The sequence below is a fragment of the Leptopilina boulardi genome, unplaced genomic scaffold (genome assembly GCF_019393585.1).
Source record: "Leptopilina boulardi isolate dan_hultmark-lab unplaced genomic scaffold, ZJU_Lbou_2.1 LbouV2_228, whole genome shotgun sequence".
Lineage (NCBI taxonomy): Eukaryota > Metazoa > Arthropoda > Insecta > Hymenoptera > Figitidae > Leptopilina > Leptopilina boulardi.
The window spans coordinates 305685-320210 of NW_026137783.1; the positions used below are offsets into that span (position 1 = coordinate 305685).

A 14526-nucleotide genomic window follows, 5' to 3' on the forward strand; every position below is an offset into this window, starting at 1 on the left:
ACTGTACCTACTTCTACAAATACACTCGTACACGTATACCCCACACTAGCAGCGATTGTAAGGAGTAGGAGGTTTGACAACGTCGCTATATGTCTCGCTTTGACTACTGTGGACTACTGTCTCTCTCTAACTAATGTTACCATCCTGCGATGTTGCCACATCAAAGTGGCGGGTGTGCTATATATTGCAAATGATGTCATGAAATAGAATTTTTAATTTATAATTACAAATAAACGGCACGCTAAATTATAAATTTCTTTGTATATTTTAGTTCCAAATTTATTCGTGAATTCAACATTAGTTTTTGAAAAAAATTTATTTAAAACTTCTGATGATATTTATGAAAATGTACTTCTCCCCCATACATTAGTCCCGTCTCCCATGCAAAATAAGCAACTTTGATTGCTAATATCTCTGGTTTCGTACGGCGAAAATTCTTCATATTTTGCAAATTTGTCAAGAATGATAATAAGAACATATGGTAAAATTTTCAAGAAAATTTATAGAAAACGGTTTTACCGATGTGATATCTTAATTTCTGTATAATGTGTCAAATAGACACCGAGTTTAATTTTAACAATGAAATTCGATTTTCTAAAGACAGGAAATTTTTTTTGTTTATGAAAAATCATAGAAAGCCTTCTTTAGTACTGAGGGAAGAATTCTCAATTATTCCTGGGAAGGAGCAAAGTGATTAAACGCTTTTTCAATTCACAATTTATGGCTTCGATTTCTATGTAATGAGTAAATTTGAAACCGAGTTTACTTTTAACAATGAAATTCGATTTTCTATAGTCAGGAAATTTTTTTGTTTATGAAAAAGCACCGGAGGTTTTCGTTAGTACTAAGAGAAGAATGGTCAATTATTTTTGGGAGGAAGAAAAGTTTTTAGAGCTTTGGTTAATTAATAAGTTATGGCATTAATTTCTGCAGTTCATAAAACTTTTCAACAATTCATGGGTTAAACGATTTGATTTAAAAGTACGTGTATTTTCTTTATTTTTTATGTTTATTCGTTAATAATCATTAACTATGATATTTCTTATAATTAATTTTTAAAGGCAGGAAGAATTATTTAACGAAGAGAACAATTTAGATATGATGTTTTTGTTTATTTATCTTTTTATTGTTTTATTAACAGGTGGTTTGCGAATGAACAAAAAATGAACACAAACAGTAGAAAGTAATTTTAAGCTTCTGAAGATGATGAAATTTTTACATTATTTTTTTTGTTGATCCATCTTTTCTTGAAATCTTGTAGCTCTTCCTGTTTTAATTGGTTCTTTCCTTTTTTTTGTTCTACTGTCTTTTTATGCTTGGCAAATTTATCTTTTTGGCTATGATCTAATTTTTTTTGTCTAGTTTCAGCAAACATTCTGACACATCTTGAAAATGGTTTTTATATATGTAGTAACACTTTCTGACGTGCTTCCTCACTGTTTTTTCGGTATAAGTAGCCATGATTTTATTGCAAATGGTGAACCATACACATTCCTTTTTTTTGTACGATTCACGAATTAGTCTTTCCAGATGAGGCATTCTGTCTTCATCCGGATATAATGAACGAATCGAAGAACTTATTTGTTCTACCGTGAATTTTATATTCTTAAATTTTTTAGGGTTCCGTACTCGGTTCGGAACCCTATTAATATCGGTTTTTTTGAAATCGTGTACCCCCCCCCTAGCGGCCACACAAATTTATCTGGAGGGCTGAAAATTAGTACACATATGTATTTTCGCGTGTAGATTACAGGAAAAATATAGCGAACTTGATTGGAATTGATTAACATAGCGTTGTCAAGGAAAAACCATGAATTTTTACGAAAAATGCCTAAAAATGACTATGTACCCCCCCCCTAGCGGCCACATCTTTTGACATAAAGAGCTCAAATTTGGTACACTTACGTATTTTTACGTGAAAATTACAGAAAAAATATAGCGAACTTGATTCCGATCAATTTACATAGCGTTGTCAAGGAAAAATCAAAAATTTCGAAAAAAATGATTTATTCTCCCTAGCGCACACAATATTCAACCCAAATTGTTCACATTTGCTGTAAAACTGTATTTTTGCGTGAAAAATACAGGGAAAAAATGTAAGCACGATTGGAGTTGATCATCAATTTTTATCAAATTTTTGAAGAAAAATGACAAATTTAAGAAAAAAATGTATTTTTCTGCAAAAAACGAAAAAAGTTTTTCTAAAGTGATTCAAATTTATATATTTTGACGTATTTTTACGTGTAGATTACAAAAAAATATAGCGAGAATGATTGGAGTTGATTTTTCTGGGTCTGTCAAGAAAAAACTGATAATTTTAGAAAAAATCATGAATTTTCTCCCAATAACGAAAAAAATTTTATCTAAAGGGCTTCAAATTTATTATTTTTATGTGTAGATTATAGAAATAATTTAATAAACTAAATAAGAAGTGGAAACAGTGGACTTTTTGCTTAAGTTTATTTCTTCTGTCGTTATAACTCTAAAATAAAATAGGGGGTTCTTTATGTTCATTTTATAAAAATTTGCGTTCCTCGCGGAGAAAGCAATAAATTTCTTTAACTCAGTGAAGTGATTTAAATGATTTAAATTCAATTAAAACACAAAATGTAAATACAATAAAAATATTGCGAGTTGAAATAAAATTATGTTTCTTATATTTTTTTAGTAAAATATTTTTTATAAAATAAAATCGGACAAGTGCGAGTTACACTCGCACTGAAATCGAGGGTTCCGTACTCGAAGCAAACTTATTTGGTATAAAAACAAATATTTGAAAAATATGTGTTCTATGTCAAATAATATAAATGATAGGAAGAGGAACAATTTTCTCAAATTTTAAATATTTTAAATTTAAATTTTATAGCAAAATTTTATAGCCAAAATGCGAATTATTGATTTTTTAACTTTCATTACTTTATTAAATTTACCTCAAATGAACCTCATTTACCTCAATGATAAGTAAATTAGTATATAATAATCTACGAAAAAGTACATTTTTATTAATTAAATAGAATATTTAAAAGTAATCAATAAAAAATTTACCTTCTATTTTCTCTTACCCTCATTTTTCTATTTTAATTCTTGTACTTATTTTATTCCTTTCTTTTTTTTATTGAATTTTTTCATATTTTTTTCTTTTTCTCTTATTCTTTTTTTTAATTCGATATTCTCTTCACATTTCTTTGAAGAGAAAATGTTAATTTTATTTGACAACAAACAATGGAATTAATTCAAATTTAAACTTAAAATATATTTGTAATACCTAATGTTAATTAAATAAAAATCTTAGACTGTTTTCATAAATTTCACAGTAATATATTTACCGAGAATGAGAATAAAATGTTTACAAAAGTTTCTTTTAAATATTTTTTCAACAAGTTTCTTTTGACTTACTTCATGTGTTTTCATATGTTTTTCATATGTTAATTTGACAGTTTTACAAGACACATTTGAAAAATTAAATTAATAAATAATTCATGAAATTTTTTAAATACTTTTCTACGAAAAATGGGTAAATATATTACATATTTTTATCACTTTTCTAATTTGAATATATTTTTCACGTAACAATATTTTTATTCTTGTCATGAAAATCAGGTTAAAATTTTTTATTAATATATAAAACATTTATATTAAAATTATTATTAGGTGTTAGAAATATATTTTTTTCAATTCTATTCTTTTTAGTTTTTGGATTTCTTATAAATCTCTTTTATAAAAAAAAGAAGAAAAGGAAAAAGAATTAAAAAAGAATGAAATAGAAGAAGAAGAAAAAAAGAAATCGAAAGAAAAGAAGAAGTAAAAAAAGAAAAAAATAAACGGAGAAATTTAATAAGAAAAATGAAAGCGAGACAAGATAGAAGGTATATTCTTTCTTATTTTACGCATCATAATTTAATTTTTAATATTCATTTATCATAATTATTATTTTTTATATTATTTACAATTTCAGAGAGTTTGAACGGAGAAGAAGAAACATGAGAAACGATTATTTTATTAATAATCGAAGAGATCAGTGTAATCATTTCACCCCTACATGCACAGCACACCAACAATACATGCATCCACAACCACACCCACACACATGCACACCATGCACACAAAATATGCATTCATGCAATTGTCGCAATGCTCATAAAAATTGTTGTTATTAAAATTATTTAATTTTAATTATTAAAATAAAAAATATAGTTCAATTACAGATATACATTTACTTATAAATATAAGGTCAGTTGGAGTAAATGGGGACAAGAGGTTTTGGAGCTAAATTTACAGTTTTAAAATTAAGTTCAACGTCAATATTTTAAACTCAGATCATCTGCAAGAGGTTTTGAGTATTGCAAGCTTTTATCTTGACAATTGGCAGCAAGATAAAAAAAATTATAGCTCAATGCATAAAAACTTGAACATCAAAGTAAAATTGTTTCAGTATTTTGTCGAGCATTTCAAAGAAAACAGAATTAAAAATCATACTAAAATTTTTTTCTTATTCCCTGTGACTCCTTATGACTTATGATATTTTTATTTTTATCAATTTGGTTAATAATGCCAAACTGTCCCCATTTACCCTAAGTTTTCAAATTTTTGGGGTAAATGGGGACAGCTTGGCATGCTGGTAAATGGGTACAAGAGGTTTTGGAGCTAAATTTAAAAAAAATATATATCTGATCCAGAAGGGCAGAAGAATTAACGGCTGATCAATATGTTATTTATTTATTTCAATATTTAAATGAAAATTTATTATTTTATTTAATTATAATTTTTCTTAATAATTAATTTTTTTTTCACAATAAATTTTCTCCCATTCTTCCACAGCTTTTAAAATCTCCTCATCTGATTCACTTAAGTCTGTAAATAAATAGATAAATAAATAATAATACATAAGTAAATAAATAAATAGATAAATAATAAAATATAGGTAAATAAATAAATGGATAAATAGTAAAATAAAAAAAATAATTGTAAATAATAAAATATCGGTAAATAAATAAATAATTGGATAAATAAATAATAATACATAAGTAAATAAATAAATAGATAAATAATAAAATTAAAAACTAAAAAAATAAATAATAAAATATAGGTAAACAAATAAATGGATAAGTAGGAAAATAAAAAAAATAAAAAAATAAATAATCAAATAAATTATAAATAATAAAATAAAAAAAAATAAATAAATAAACCAGTGTAGGAAAATAAATAAAAATATATTTATATATAAGTATAATAACCTTCGTTTTTTTTATTAGTTAAAGAAGAAGATGTTGATGGGATTGCAGAATTCTCAGGCAGTGCATAATCTAAAAAATGCAAAATTATAATTTAAATTAAAATGTTTATAAATATAAAAAAATATAATAGACATAATAATTTTAAAATTAACAAAAAAAAATATCTATAAAATAAATAATAATGAATAAATATGAATAAATATGAATAAATAAATAAATAGATAAATAGTAAAATAAAAAAAAATAATCAAATAGATAATAAAATAAAAAAATAATTGTAAATAATAAAATATCGGTAAATAAATAAATGGATAAATAGGAAAATAAATAATCAAATAAATTATAAATAATAAAATAAAATAAAAATAATAAATAATCCAGTTAATGTCGAATATTAACCCTCCTGGGTATAAAGCCGAGTATACTCGTCCAAACGGATGTGTTACCGTATGCACAAAGCCGAGTATACTCGTCCAAACATTTTTGACAATAACTTTTGCTTAAATTGACAGAAATATATCAACGAAGTTGCAAACTAAAGCTCAGGATCTACAGGTTATAAAACAATTAACCTGACCTCCGAAAATTAATTATTTATTAGTAAATAATGTTGTTAAAAAATTGAAAAAAATGATAAACATGTGTATCCTTAGATCAGATAGTTTTGTTTAAATTATTGAATTTTTCTAAAAATTGCTATCTTAGGCTAATTTAGAGCAATGACTTTGAAGGTTAAGTGAGTTTCCAATATTTCAAAATGGCAGATCCAATATGGCGGACATTATTTTATTTAAAATGCTCAAATTTGCTTGAAACTTGTTACTCGGGGGTTTTTGGGGTCGCTGATCACGAATCTGATATTAGTTTTTTAAAATTCAAAATGGCGGACCCAATATGGCGGACAAAATTCAAACAAAATTATTGGATTTACACAGAAATGAGTATCTAGGGGTTTTCGGGGTCGCTGATTACGAATCTGATATTAGTTTTTCAAAATTCAAAATGGCGGATCCAATATGGCGGCCATTTTTTTTAAATGCTCAAATTCGCTTAAAACTTGTTACTCGGGGGTTTTCGGGGTCGCTGAACACGAATTTGATATTAGTTTCTCAAAATTCAAAATGGCGGATCCAATATGGCGGACGAAATTTGAAAAAATTATTTGATTTACACAGAAGTGAGTATCTAGGGGTTTTCGGGGTCGCTGGTTACGAATCTGATATTAGTTTTTTAAAATTCAAAATGGCGGACCCAATATGGCGGACGAAATTTGAAAAAATTATTGGATTTACACAGAAGTGAGTATCTAGGGGTTTTCGGGGTCGCTGATTATGAATCTGATATTAGTTTTTCAAAATTCAAAATGGCGGACTCAATATGGCGAACGAAATTTGAAAAAATTATTGGATTTACACAGAAGTGAGTATCTAGGGGTTTTCGGGGTCGCTGATTACGAATCTGATATTAGTTTTTCAAAATTTAAAATGGCGGACCCAATATGGCGAACGAAATTTAAAAAAAAATTATTCCATGTACACAAAAATGAGTATCTAGGGGTTTTCGGGGTCGCTGATTACGAATCTGATATTAGTTTTTCAAAATTCAAAATGTCGAACCCAATATGGCGGACTGAATTTGAAAAAAATTATTGGATTTTCACAGATATAAATATTTAGGGGTTTTTGGAATTACAGATTACAAATAAGAAGACTGCATTTTAAAAAAATTAAAATATGTATCTAAAATTGCTGAAATCTATTGAAAAATTATTATGATTTTGGTTCCATGTAGTATTTGCAGGTTTTTGATGATATTTTATCAAACGATTAGAATCTGCTATACCTGAAAAATTTAGGTATACCCAGGATGTGCCACGTGGAGGCTCCTAATTTCGATTTACATCCCTTTTTTATTTTTTTTTATTTTTTTTAATTTTTATGTATTTTTTTTTAATTTTTTAATTTAAAAAAATTTTTTTTTTGTTTCTTTTAATAGTACAAGAAACAAGAAGGCTTATTCCTCTGCATTCGAAGAATTCTAGAAATCCTCTTGTGTATGATAAATTTCAAAACAAGGAGTGACACATAATCCAACATCACATTCTTTGCAAAAGTAGCGTGATTCTTTGCGAATTTTTTTCCCATCTTTTTTATTGTGGCAGCAAACAACGCATCTTCTTGTTGGATTTTGTTTTCCTTCTGAAGGCGGAACCATTTTGGGAAAATGTCTGGTAATCAATCTATCAGGAGTTATGTCTCCAGTCAAACTTCTTTCAATTCGGGGTCGTCCGATTTTTACCTTTCGAGATTGATTAACTGCATGCTTTTGTATTATTTGAGTTACAATCTGAAGCATGAAACTCACATGTTCTTGTGTTCTGTTTTGATATTTTTTGTGTAATATATACGCATTCAACAAACACTGATCAACTAAATGCTGAAATACTTTTTTGTAATACTTTTTTTGTTGAGATTTCATAATAGAATAACTTGTCATTTGTTAATCAGCTTTATCTACTCCACCCATTGTTTGGTTGTAATCGCAAACAATCGATGGCTTTAACTTTTTTGGGCCAAATTTCGGCGCAGTTTCTTGAAAAGAAACATCGTGACAAGTGCTTATCAACGATATTTGTTTTTTGTCAAACCACTTAATGACAACCATTCCCTGTTTTGCCCAGCAAACTGCTTCATTTTTTTTCAGCTTTGCTTTTCTCAACTCATTAGGCAAACCTTTTCTGTTGCACCTGAGTGTTCCATAGGCGTCTGTTTTGTTTGCTATCAATAAGTCAAATAATTCTGGAGAATTATAATAGTTGTCCATTACAAGACAATATCCTTTGTTTAGCAAATTTTCGCAAAGCTTCATTACAATCGACGTTGTTACTGAGTTATTTCCGTCATTTGTTTTTTCAGTTGTTTTGCCGGAGTAAAGAATTGTCTTTAGAATGTAACTAGACTCACTTTCACACATCATGAAAAATTTCAAACCGAATCTGGCGCGCTTTGTGGGAATAAATACCTTCCAACTAATTCTTGCTTTCAATGCCATCAAACTTTCGTCAATGCTGATATCACGTTCGGGAATGTACATTTTTTCAAAATTTTTATTTAACATATCATAAAGTTCCCAAAATTTTTTCAGTTTCGGATTAGGATGAGTTGCAGCATCGAATGTTTCATTATTTGAAAAGTGTAGAAATTTCAAAATTTCTTCGAATCGATTTAAAGTCATCAATGTATTGATAAAAGGAGTCTCGATAAGTTTCTTTTTCGACCAGTACCATCGCCGTCTGGGTTTCACAATTATGCCATGATAAATGAGAATTCCCAAAAAAACCCATAACTCGTCAACAGTTACTGGGTTCCAATCTTTTTTTTTGTTAATTGTAGCATACCGATTTGTTTCGGTGACAATTAAATTAATGACATTCTCATCAAGAAACAATTTTAAAAAATCTAGCTCGTCCCATCTTGCATCTACTTCAACCGTGATGCCAGGATTAGCCGTAAATGAAAATCTAGAAGCATTTATACGTTTGTTTGGTGGCACTTGCTTCCAATCTTTCAACAAAGGTTGGTCTTCATCTTCATCAGAAAAATCATCAAAATCGTCATTTGCTCTATCGCAAAATTCTTCCGATTCTTCAGATGATGAGTTTCCCGAATGATCGGAAAAACCATCGTCTTCGCTAGAAATGTCCGACATTGCTATAGTTGACTATCCAACTATTAGTTTGATTGTCGAAGTTAAAATTATATAATTAACAATAAAATATGTTTAACTCTAAAGTAAAACAAAGAAAGGTAAAAAAAATTCTGAACGCAGAAATGAAAAAAGAAACACAAAAAAAAGTAAACTGAGAAATATTAAATCCTGAAAAAAACGATATATATATATATACAAACCTGCAATGATTTTCACATGCGCACAGAAGTGTAGCTATACGCATATGTAATGCAAATTACAAGTTATCCCCACGTTCTTATATTTATTTTCCAAATGATGTCGCCTATCGGCAATTTTAGGTATTCACAATTCAGCGGCATTTTCAAATTCTTCTCAAGCAACAGTTGCATGAGCTCGTTAGAAATTTTAATTTTTAAAAAAGAATTGTAACTATGTCTATAAATATTATGCAGAGAATAAGTTTAAAAAAATTATTTATTTAAAATCTATTGATTTATAATAATTTATGTTCATTTATGATAAATTTAAAATCATTATGAATATACTTGTAACTAAAACAATTAATTTTTTATTAACTTTAATTAATTTATTTATTTCAAAAAATTAGTTCCTCTTAGTTTATAATAAATACTATTATGAAGAAATCCACTATAAGTATTTTAACTGAACTGAAATTTCAAATTTTAACATCAGATACATAATCTGCGACCCTGTATGTAAAAAAAGGATCTTTTCAAAATTCAACCGCCATATTAAATCCGCTATTTTGACTTTAAAAAAACTAATATCAGATTCGTAATCAGCGACCCCGAAAACCCCTAGATACTCACTTCTGTGTAACTCCAATAATTTTTTCAAATTTCGTCCGCCATATTGGATCCGCCATTTTGAATTTTGAGAAACTAATATCAAATTCGTGGTCAGCGACCCCGAAAACCCGCGAGTAACAAGTTTTAAGCGAATTTGAGCATTTAAAAAAAATGGCCGCCATATTGGATCCGTTCTCGGAGGTCCAAACTGCCTTAAATCCAATTTAGGATTTAAGTTTTTATTTATGGGTTCGTTTTCGCTAAAATGCTGATATTTTCTAGATTGAATTAGAAAATATACCGCGACTTCCTTTATTAAATTGTTATGGATAGAATAGAGGGAAAGAAAATAAATAGAAAAGAATTAGGAAAGAATCACAAATTTTATTTATCAAAAGATTGCCAAGAAATAGAAAGAAATAATCAAATTTTAACAAATGAAATTGAGTTTTAGTTCGGAAACGATACGTTGAGTACTTACCGTTCCATGTTCCTTATTCTACCGTCGGATAGTCGAGAGTTGAACACCTTCACGCTTCTTACAAACACTTTCCGACGGGCAAAACATTCAATAAAAAAAACTATTATAATTTTGTGTCCTCTCACACTCACTCAGGTGGCGCATTAGCGATTTGCCGTATGTCGTTTTCGCGTTAACTAGACAGGGACAGACAACTCCACCCTCTTACCCTAATTTGTTGACCCGTCAATTGCAAAGGCAGGCGCGGGTCCTACACGTACCCGGCTGGTCTCGCGACAAAGATAAGGAAAGCGACCTTCCCTTAAAACTTCTCCCCGAATTGATTTCAACCGGCCTCCGTGGACTTCGGAGTAAATTGGATTTTATTTTACGTCCGGCCGCAGTAATAGTATAAGCATACAATTAAAGCGGGTCCTTGGTACCGGACGGGAGCGCGTTGGTTTTTTAATTGGTGGAGGCACGGATGTTATTCCGTCTTTCACCAAAACCGTACTGAACATTGAATTATGGGCCAGAGACGCCTCGTAGGTACGCTTAGGGATGTAAAGTGGAAAATTAATGCTGAATCGTAATTTTGGAAAACAAGTGGAAATGGTAACAAAGGTATTAAATTTTGTTACTAAGCTGGTTTTTGCTAACTAAGGAAAATTGGTAAAGATAGAGGTGGTAAACAGGGGCCTGTCACGTCCCGAGCTAAGGTAGAATTTATTTATTATTTATAATAATAAAAAGGAGATAAGTTGCTGATTAATCAGGTTGGTAAAGCCTGATATTTATTTTTAATGTAGGATCGCGTCACTTCCTCAAAACTAAGGGTTTTGTGTTAAATAATTTAAGAGAGATATTCCTTTTTATGATTGACAATTTATTATAAACATTTGTTAATTATAAAAGTACTTACAATTGATGCGACGATACAGTAATGTAACAAGCTGCAACCAGGATTACAGAAGTGAGTCTCTGGATGCGTCGTAATTATTAATGATACAGTTCGCCTTTACTACACCTTCACAATTTTGAATATTACGACAATTAAGAATTGTTTAAATTCACACTAAAATGTTGTTTTAGAATTACAATGAAAATATGAACTTTTAAATAATAATAAGAAATTAAGAAGTTCACGAAATTCACGATTAACAGCAATGAGTGATAAACAATTACGAAATCGAAGGGCCGAATTTAAGACACCGTTCGGGCAGAAACTCGTCTGAACAATTGACATTTTGCAATAGAAAAACTGGGGTTTATATACTACATGATCTTTGTTCATAGGGGTAGAATTGTCACGTATAATTTGCAGACAGCGCAATTATCACGTACAATTTTCATTTAGCGCAAAAGTCACGTACATTATTTATTAATAGAATTATAATAATATCTTAATTAATTTATTAAGAATTTAGTTTATTGATTATTAATTATAAAACTATCTTTTACATTTGTTAGATTTTTATCAATAGTTATTGATTGATATTTGATTATTGATTTATATGATATTCTATTAATAATTAATATACATATATATTTTTATTATTATTATAATATAATTAATATTATAGAAGTAATGTAATAATGATTGTTTAAACAATTACGAAATTCATTAAAAATATATGGTTGCAGTTAGTTTGTAATTTCGGCATCTTATACACATACATCATTACTTGATAATAGACCGACTAACGATTAGTCATTCATATAGTCACAGTCGGTTTCTTACCGAGATTAATGTAGATAATTAACCGACTGTAATCTTTTGTCTATTAAATCTTGATCGATAATAAAATCTTTTATATACTGTAAGAGATTATACATTGATTATAATATTTAAGAATTACTTATTATTTTAATGACATATGCTTGTATTCGCATATATTAATAATTATGATATATATATAATTATTATATATATTTATTCTAACTCATATATACCAACTTTATTATAATTAAAGCTATTGTAATTTTGGTTGCCTAGTTGTAGGCGAATTTAATAATTGAAGAAAAGAATTTGTTATATCGGGATGTAACAGTCCTCCCCCCTTAGATCTTTATTGTCCTCAATAAAACATTGAAATTTAATAAATTGAATTATGTAGTTTAATTTGATTATATCTATGCTGACAAGGAAAATGACAAAAGGCAAAAATGCAGTTGCGAGCCTTTCTGCAGAAGTCAAAACAACTATTCCTTGTGTACGTGACTCTTGACACAAAATCCTCTTTTATGAGTGTCATCAAATTTTTGCAAGATGACATGCATTGGATCAACCTTTGTGTAGCGTGTCAAGACTTTTAGTATCCGTTGAGTGATGGATGATCAAAGGTCAGTTTTTAGTGAAAACACTGTGGATTATATTAATTATTGTGAAGAAAGGATGTTGCCACTCCCATTGTTAAGAGATAGGCAATTGCCACCTGGTGAGTAATTTTGAATTATTCTTCTTTTATCCTTAAGATCCTAGAATTGGTCATTGTCGCGTGTGATTTTGATTTATACTATGGAAGGCTCTTCTGGTGATATTAATACTTTACATCAGGATTCAATTAATGATTTCGATTTAAGTGTGTTTGAAAATTCAGGGAGTAATATTGATTTACAAACTGAAATTAATAAAAATTTAACTGCTGCAATATTTGGTTCTGTTGATGAATTGCGCTCTAGTGTTCCGTATGTGAATCAACAAAGATTGATCATTGAACGTTTGATAGATTTGGAAGAGAGAGCGGGTATTTTCCAATTCGCTTTCTGGAAAATCTCTTCTAATAAAGCGGTGGATGTTCTATGTAATTTGTGTAATTTAATTTTTAATAAAACTTTTTCTAAAGATGACTTTAAAATTGTGCGCGAATTAGACAGTCGTCGTCAAGGCGTGTTAGTGCGCGTTTCTTCTTTAGACTTAAAAAAAAACATTTAATCTAGTGATTCTCGTTTTAAATTATATGGATATCATGTGGATATATTTTAATTAACATCAGTTGTTTGTTCTTTGTTTTTAGTTCCCATAAGGCACCGAAGGTCGGCTCGTCCTTCTCCAAGTACTTTGGCCAGAATGTTTTTTTTAATAAATGAAATGAATCGGCTGATGCATCTTGGTGAAAGTATAAAAAATTATTTAGAGGCTCCAACTTCACACAAGGTTATCCAAAAGAAACGAGGGCGTCCTAGAAAAAGGGCTCACATTGATTCACCCTCCACATCTAGCGCAGTGGCATTTTTGAGTGCGGAAATTGAGGAGTATGATAATGTCTTAGTTTGCGCAAGGCGGCACTCAGATGAATTAAACAACATCGTCACGGAATTAATAGTTGACGAAAATACGAGACCGCTTGTTTGTAGACACATTCCTCATTCATCGATGGTTATTTGTCAAGGGTAAGTTTTATATATTGTTATTTAATTGATAATCGTAACAGTGTTGTATCAAAATACAATTTTTATTTATTTTTTTATATATATATATTATTTTTGTATGTTTCAGAATTCCAGATACCGATCATCAATTCTGCGGTTGTGGGCTGTATCTCTCTGGAGATGGAGAATGTTTATGCAGAAAAGGTCTGAATTATAGATATTCTCCTGCACTTATCAATGATGAAGATTTGGAACCTGGTCCCAGTCATATTTATGATGAAATCGATGTTGAAGAATAACCTTGTCCTTTTACTTCCTTTCCTTTGTCACTTTTCTCCCAATCAGCATATATATATACCCCTTTTTTTTACAAATAAACAATTTTTATAATACTGAAATGTTACTAGTTTTATTGATACTATTAATACTTATAAGAAAATTTTTATTTTATTCATTTATTTATTTTATTTATTTATTATTATTATTATTTTTTTTTTTTTTTTTTTTTTCTTCTATAAATTTTTAATCATTTTATAATTATTTACAATATTAAGATAAAATGGAGGATAGTTACTCCTAATATTTTATTCGTCATAAGGCGTGAACGTAATTTATCATTATGATGTAGTAGGCGTGGTTTAATCCCGCCTTATTTTAATTTTATTTTAATAGGTGATTTATATGTTTGTATATCGCATTAAAAACTAATCTATTCATATAGATTCATCTATACAACATATTAAAATTTTATTGCTTTAATTTATTAACAATTTGGTATTAGTATTGATAGTAATTTAATATTATTTTTATAATTTTCGTAATGTCTAAGTTAGCGCATGCGCACTTATACAGTTTAGTATTTTATAGTCATGACTAAATTTGTTAGATCAAAATTAATATTTACGTAATTTAATGATTATTTAAAATTGAATTTTAATTTATTATTATTCAAATTATATTA

General features: G+C 28.6%; 1 protein-coding gene across 1 annotated transcript; it reads left to right on the forward strand.

Annotated features, from left to right (window-relative positions):
- Nucleotides 1–12159: 12159 nt before the first annotated feature.
- LOC127279942 (uncharacterized) lies at nucleotides 12160–13914 on the forward strand. The gene is made up of 2 exons (XM_051302600.1): nucleotides 12160–13586; nucleotides 13693–13914. Exons 1-2 carry the CDS (start codon nucleotides 13264–13266, stop codon nucleotides 13862–13864), a joined length of 495 nt encoding a protein of 164 aa, XP_051158557.1. The 5' UTR covers nucleotides 12160–13263; the 3' UTR covers nucleotides 13865–13914.
- Nucleotides 13915–14526: the final 612 nt, after the last annotated feature.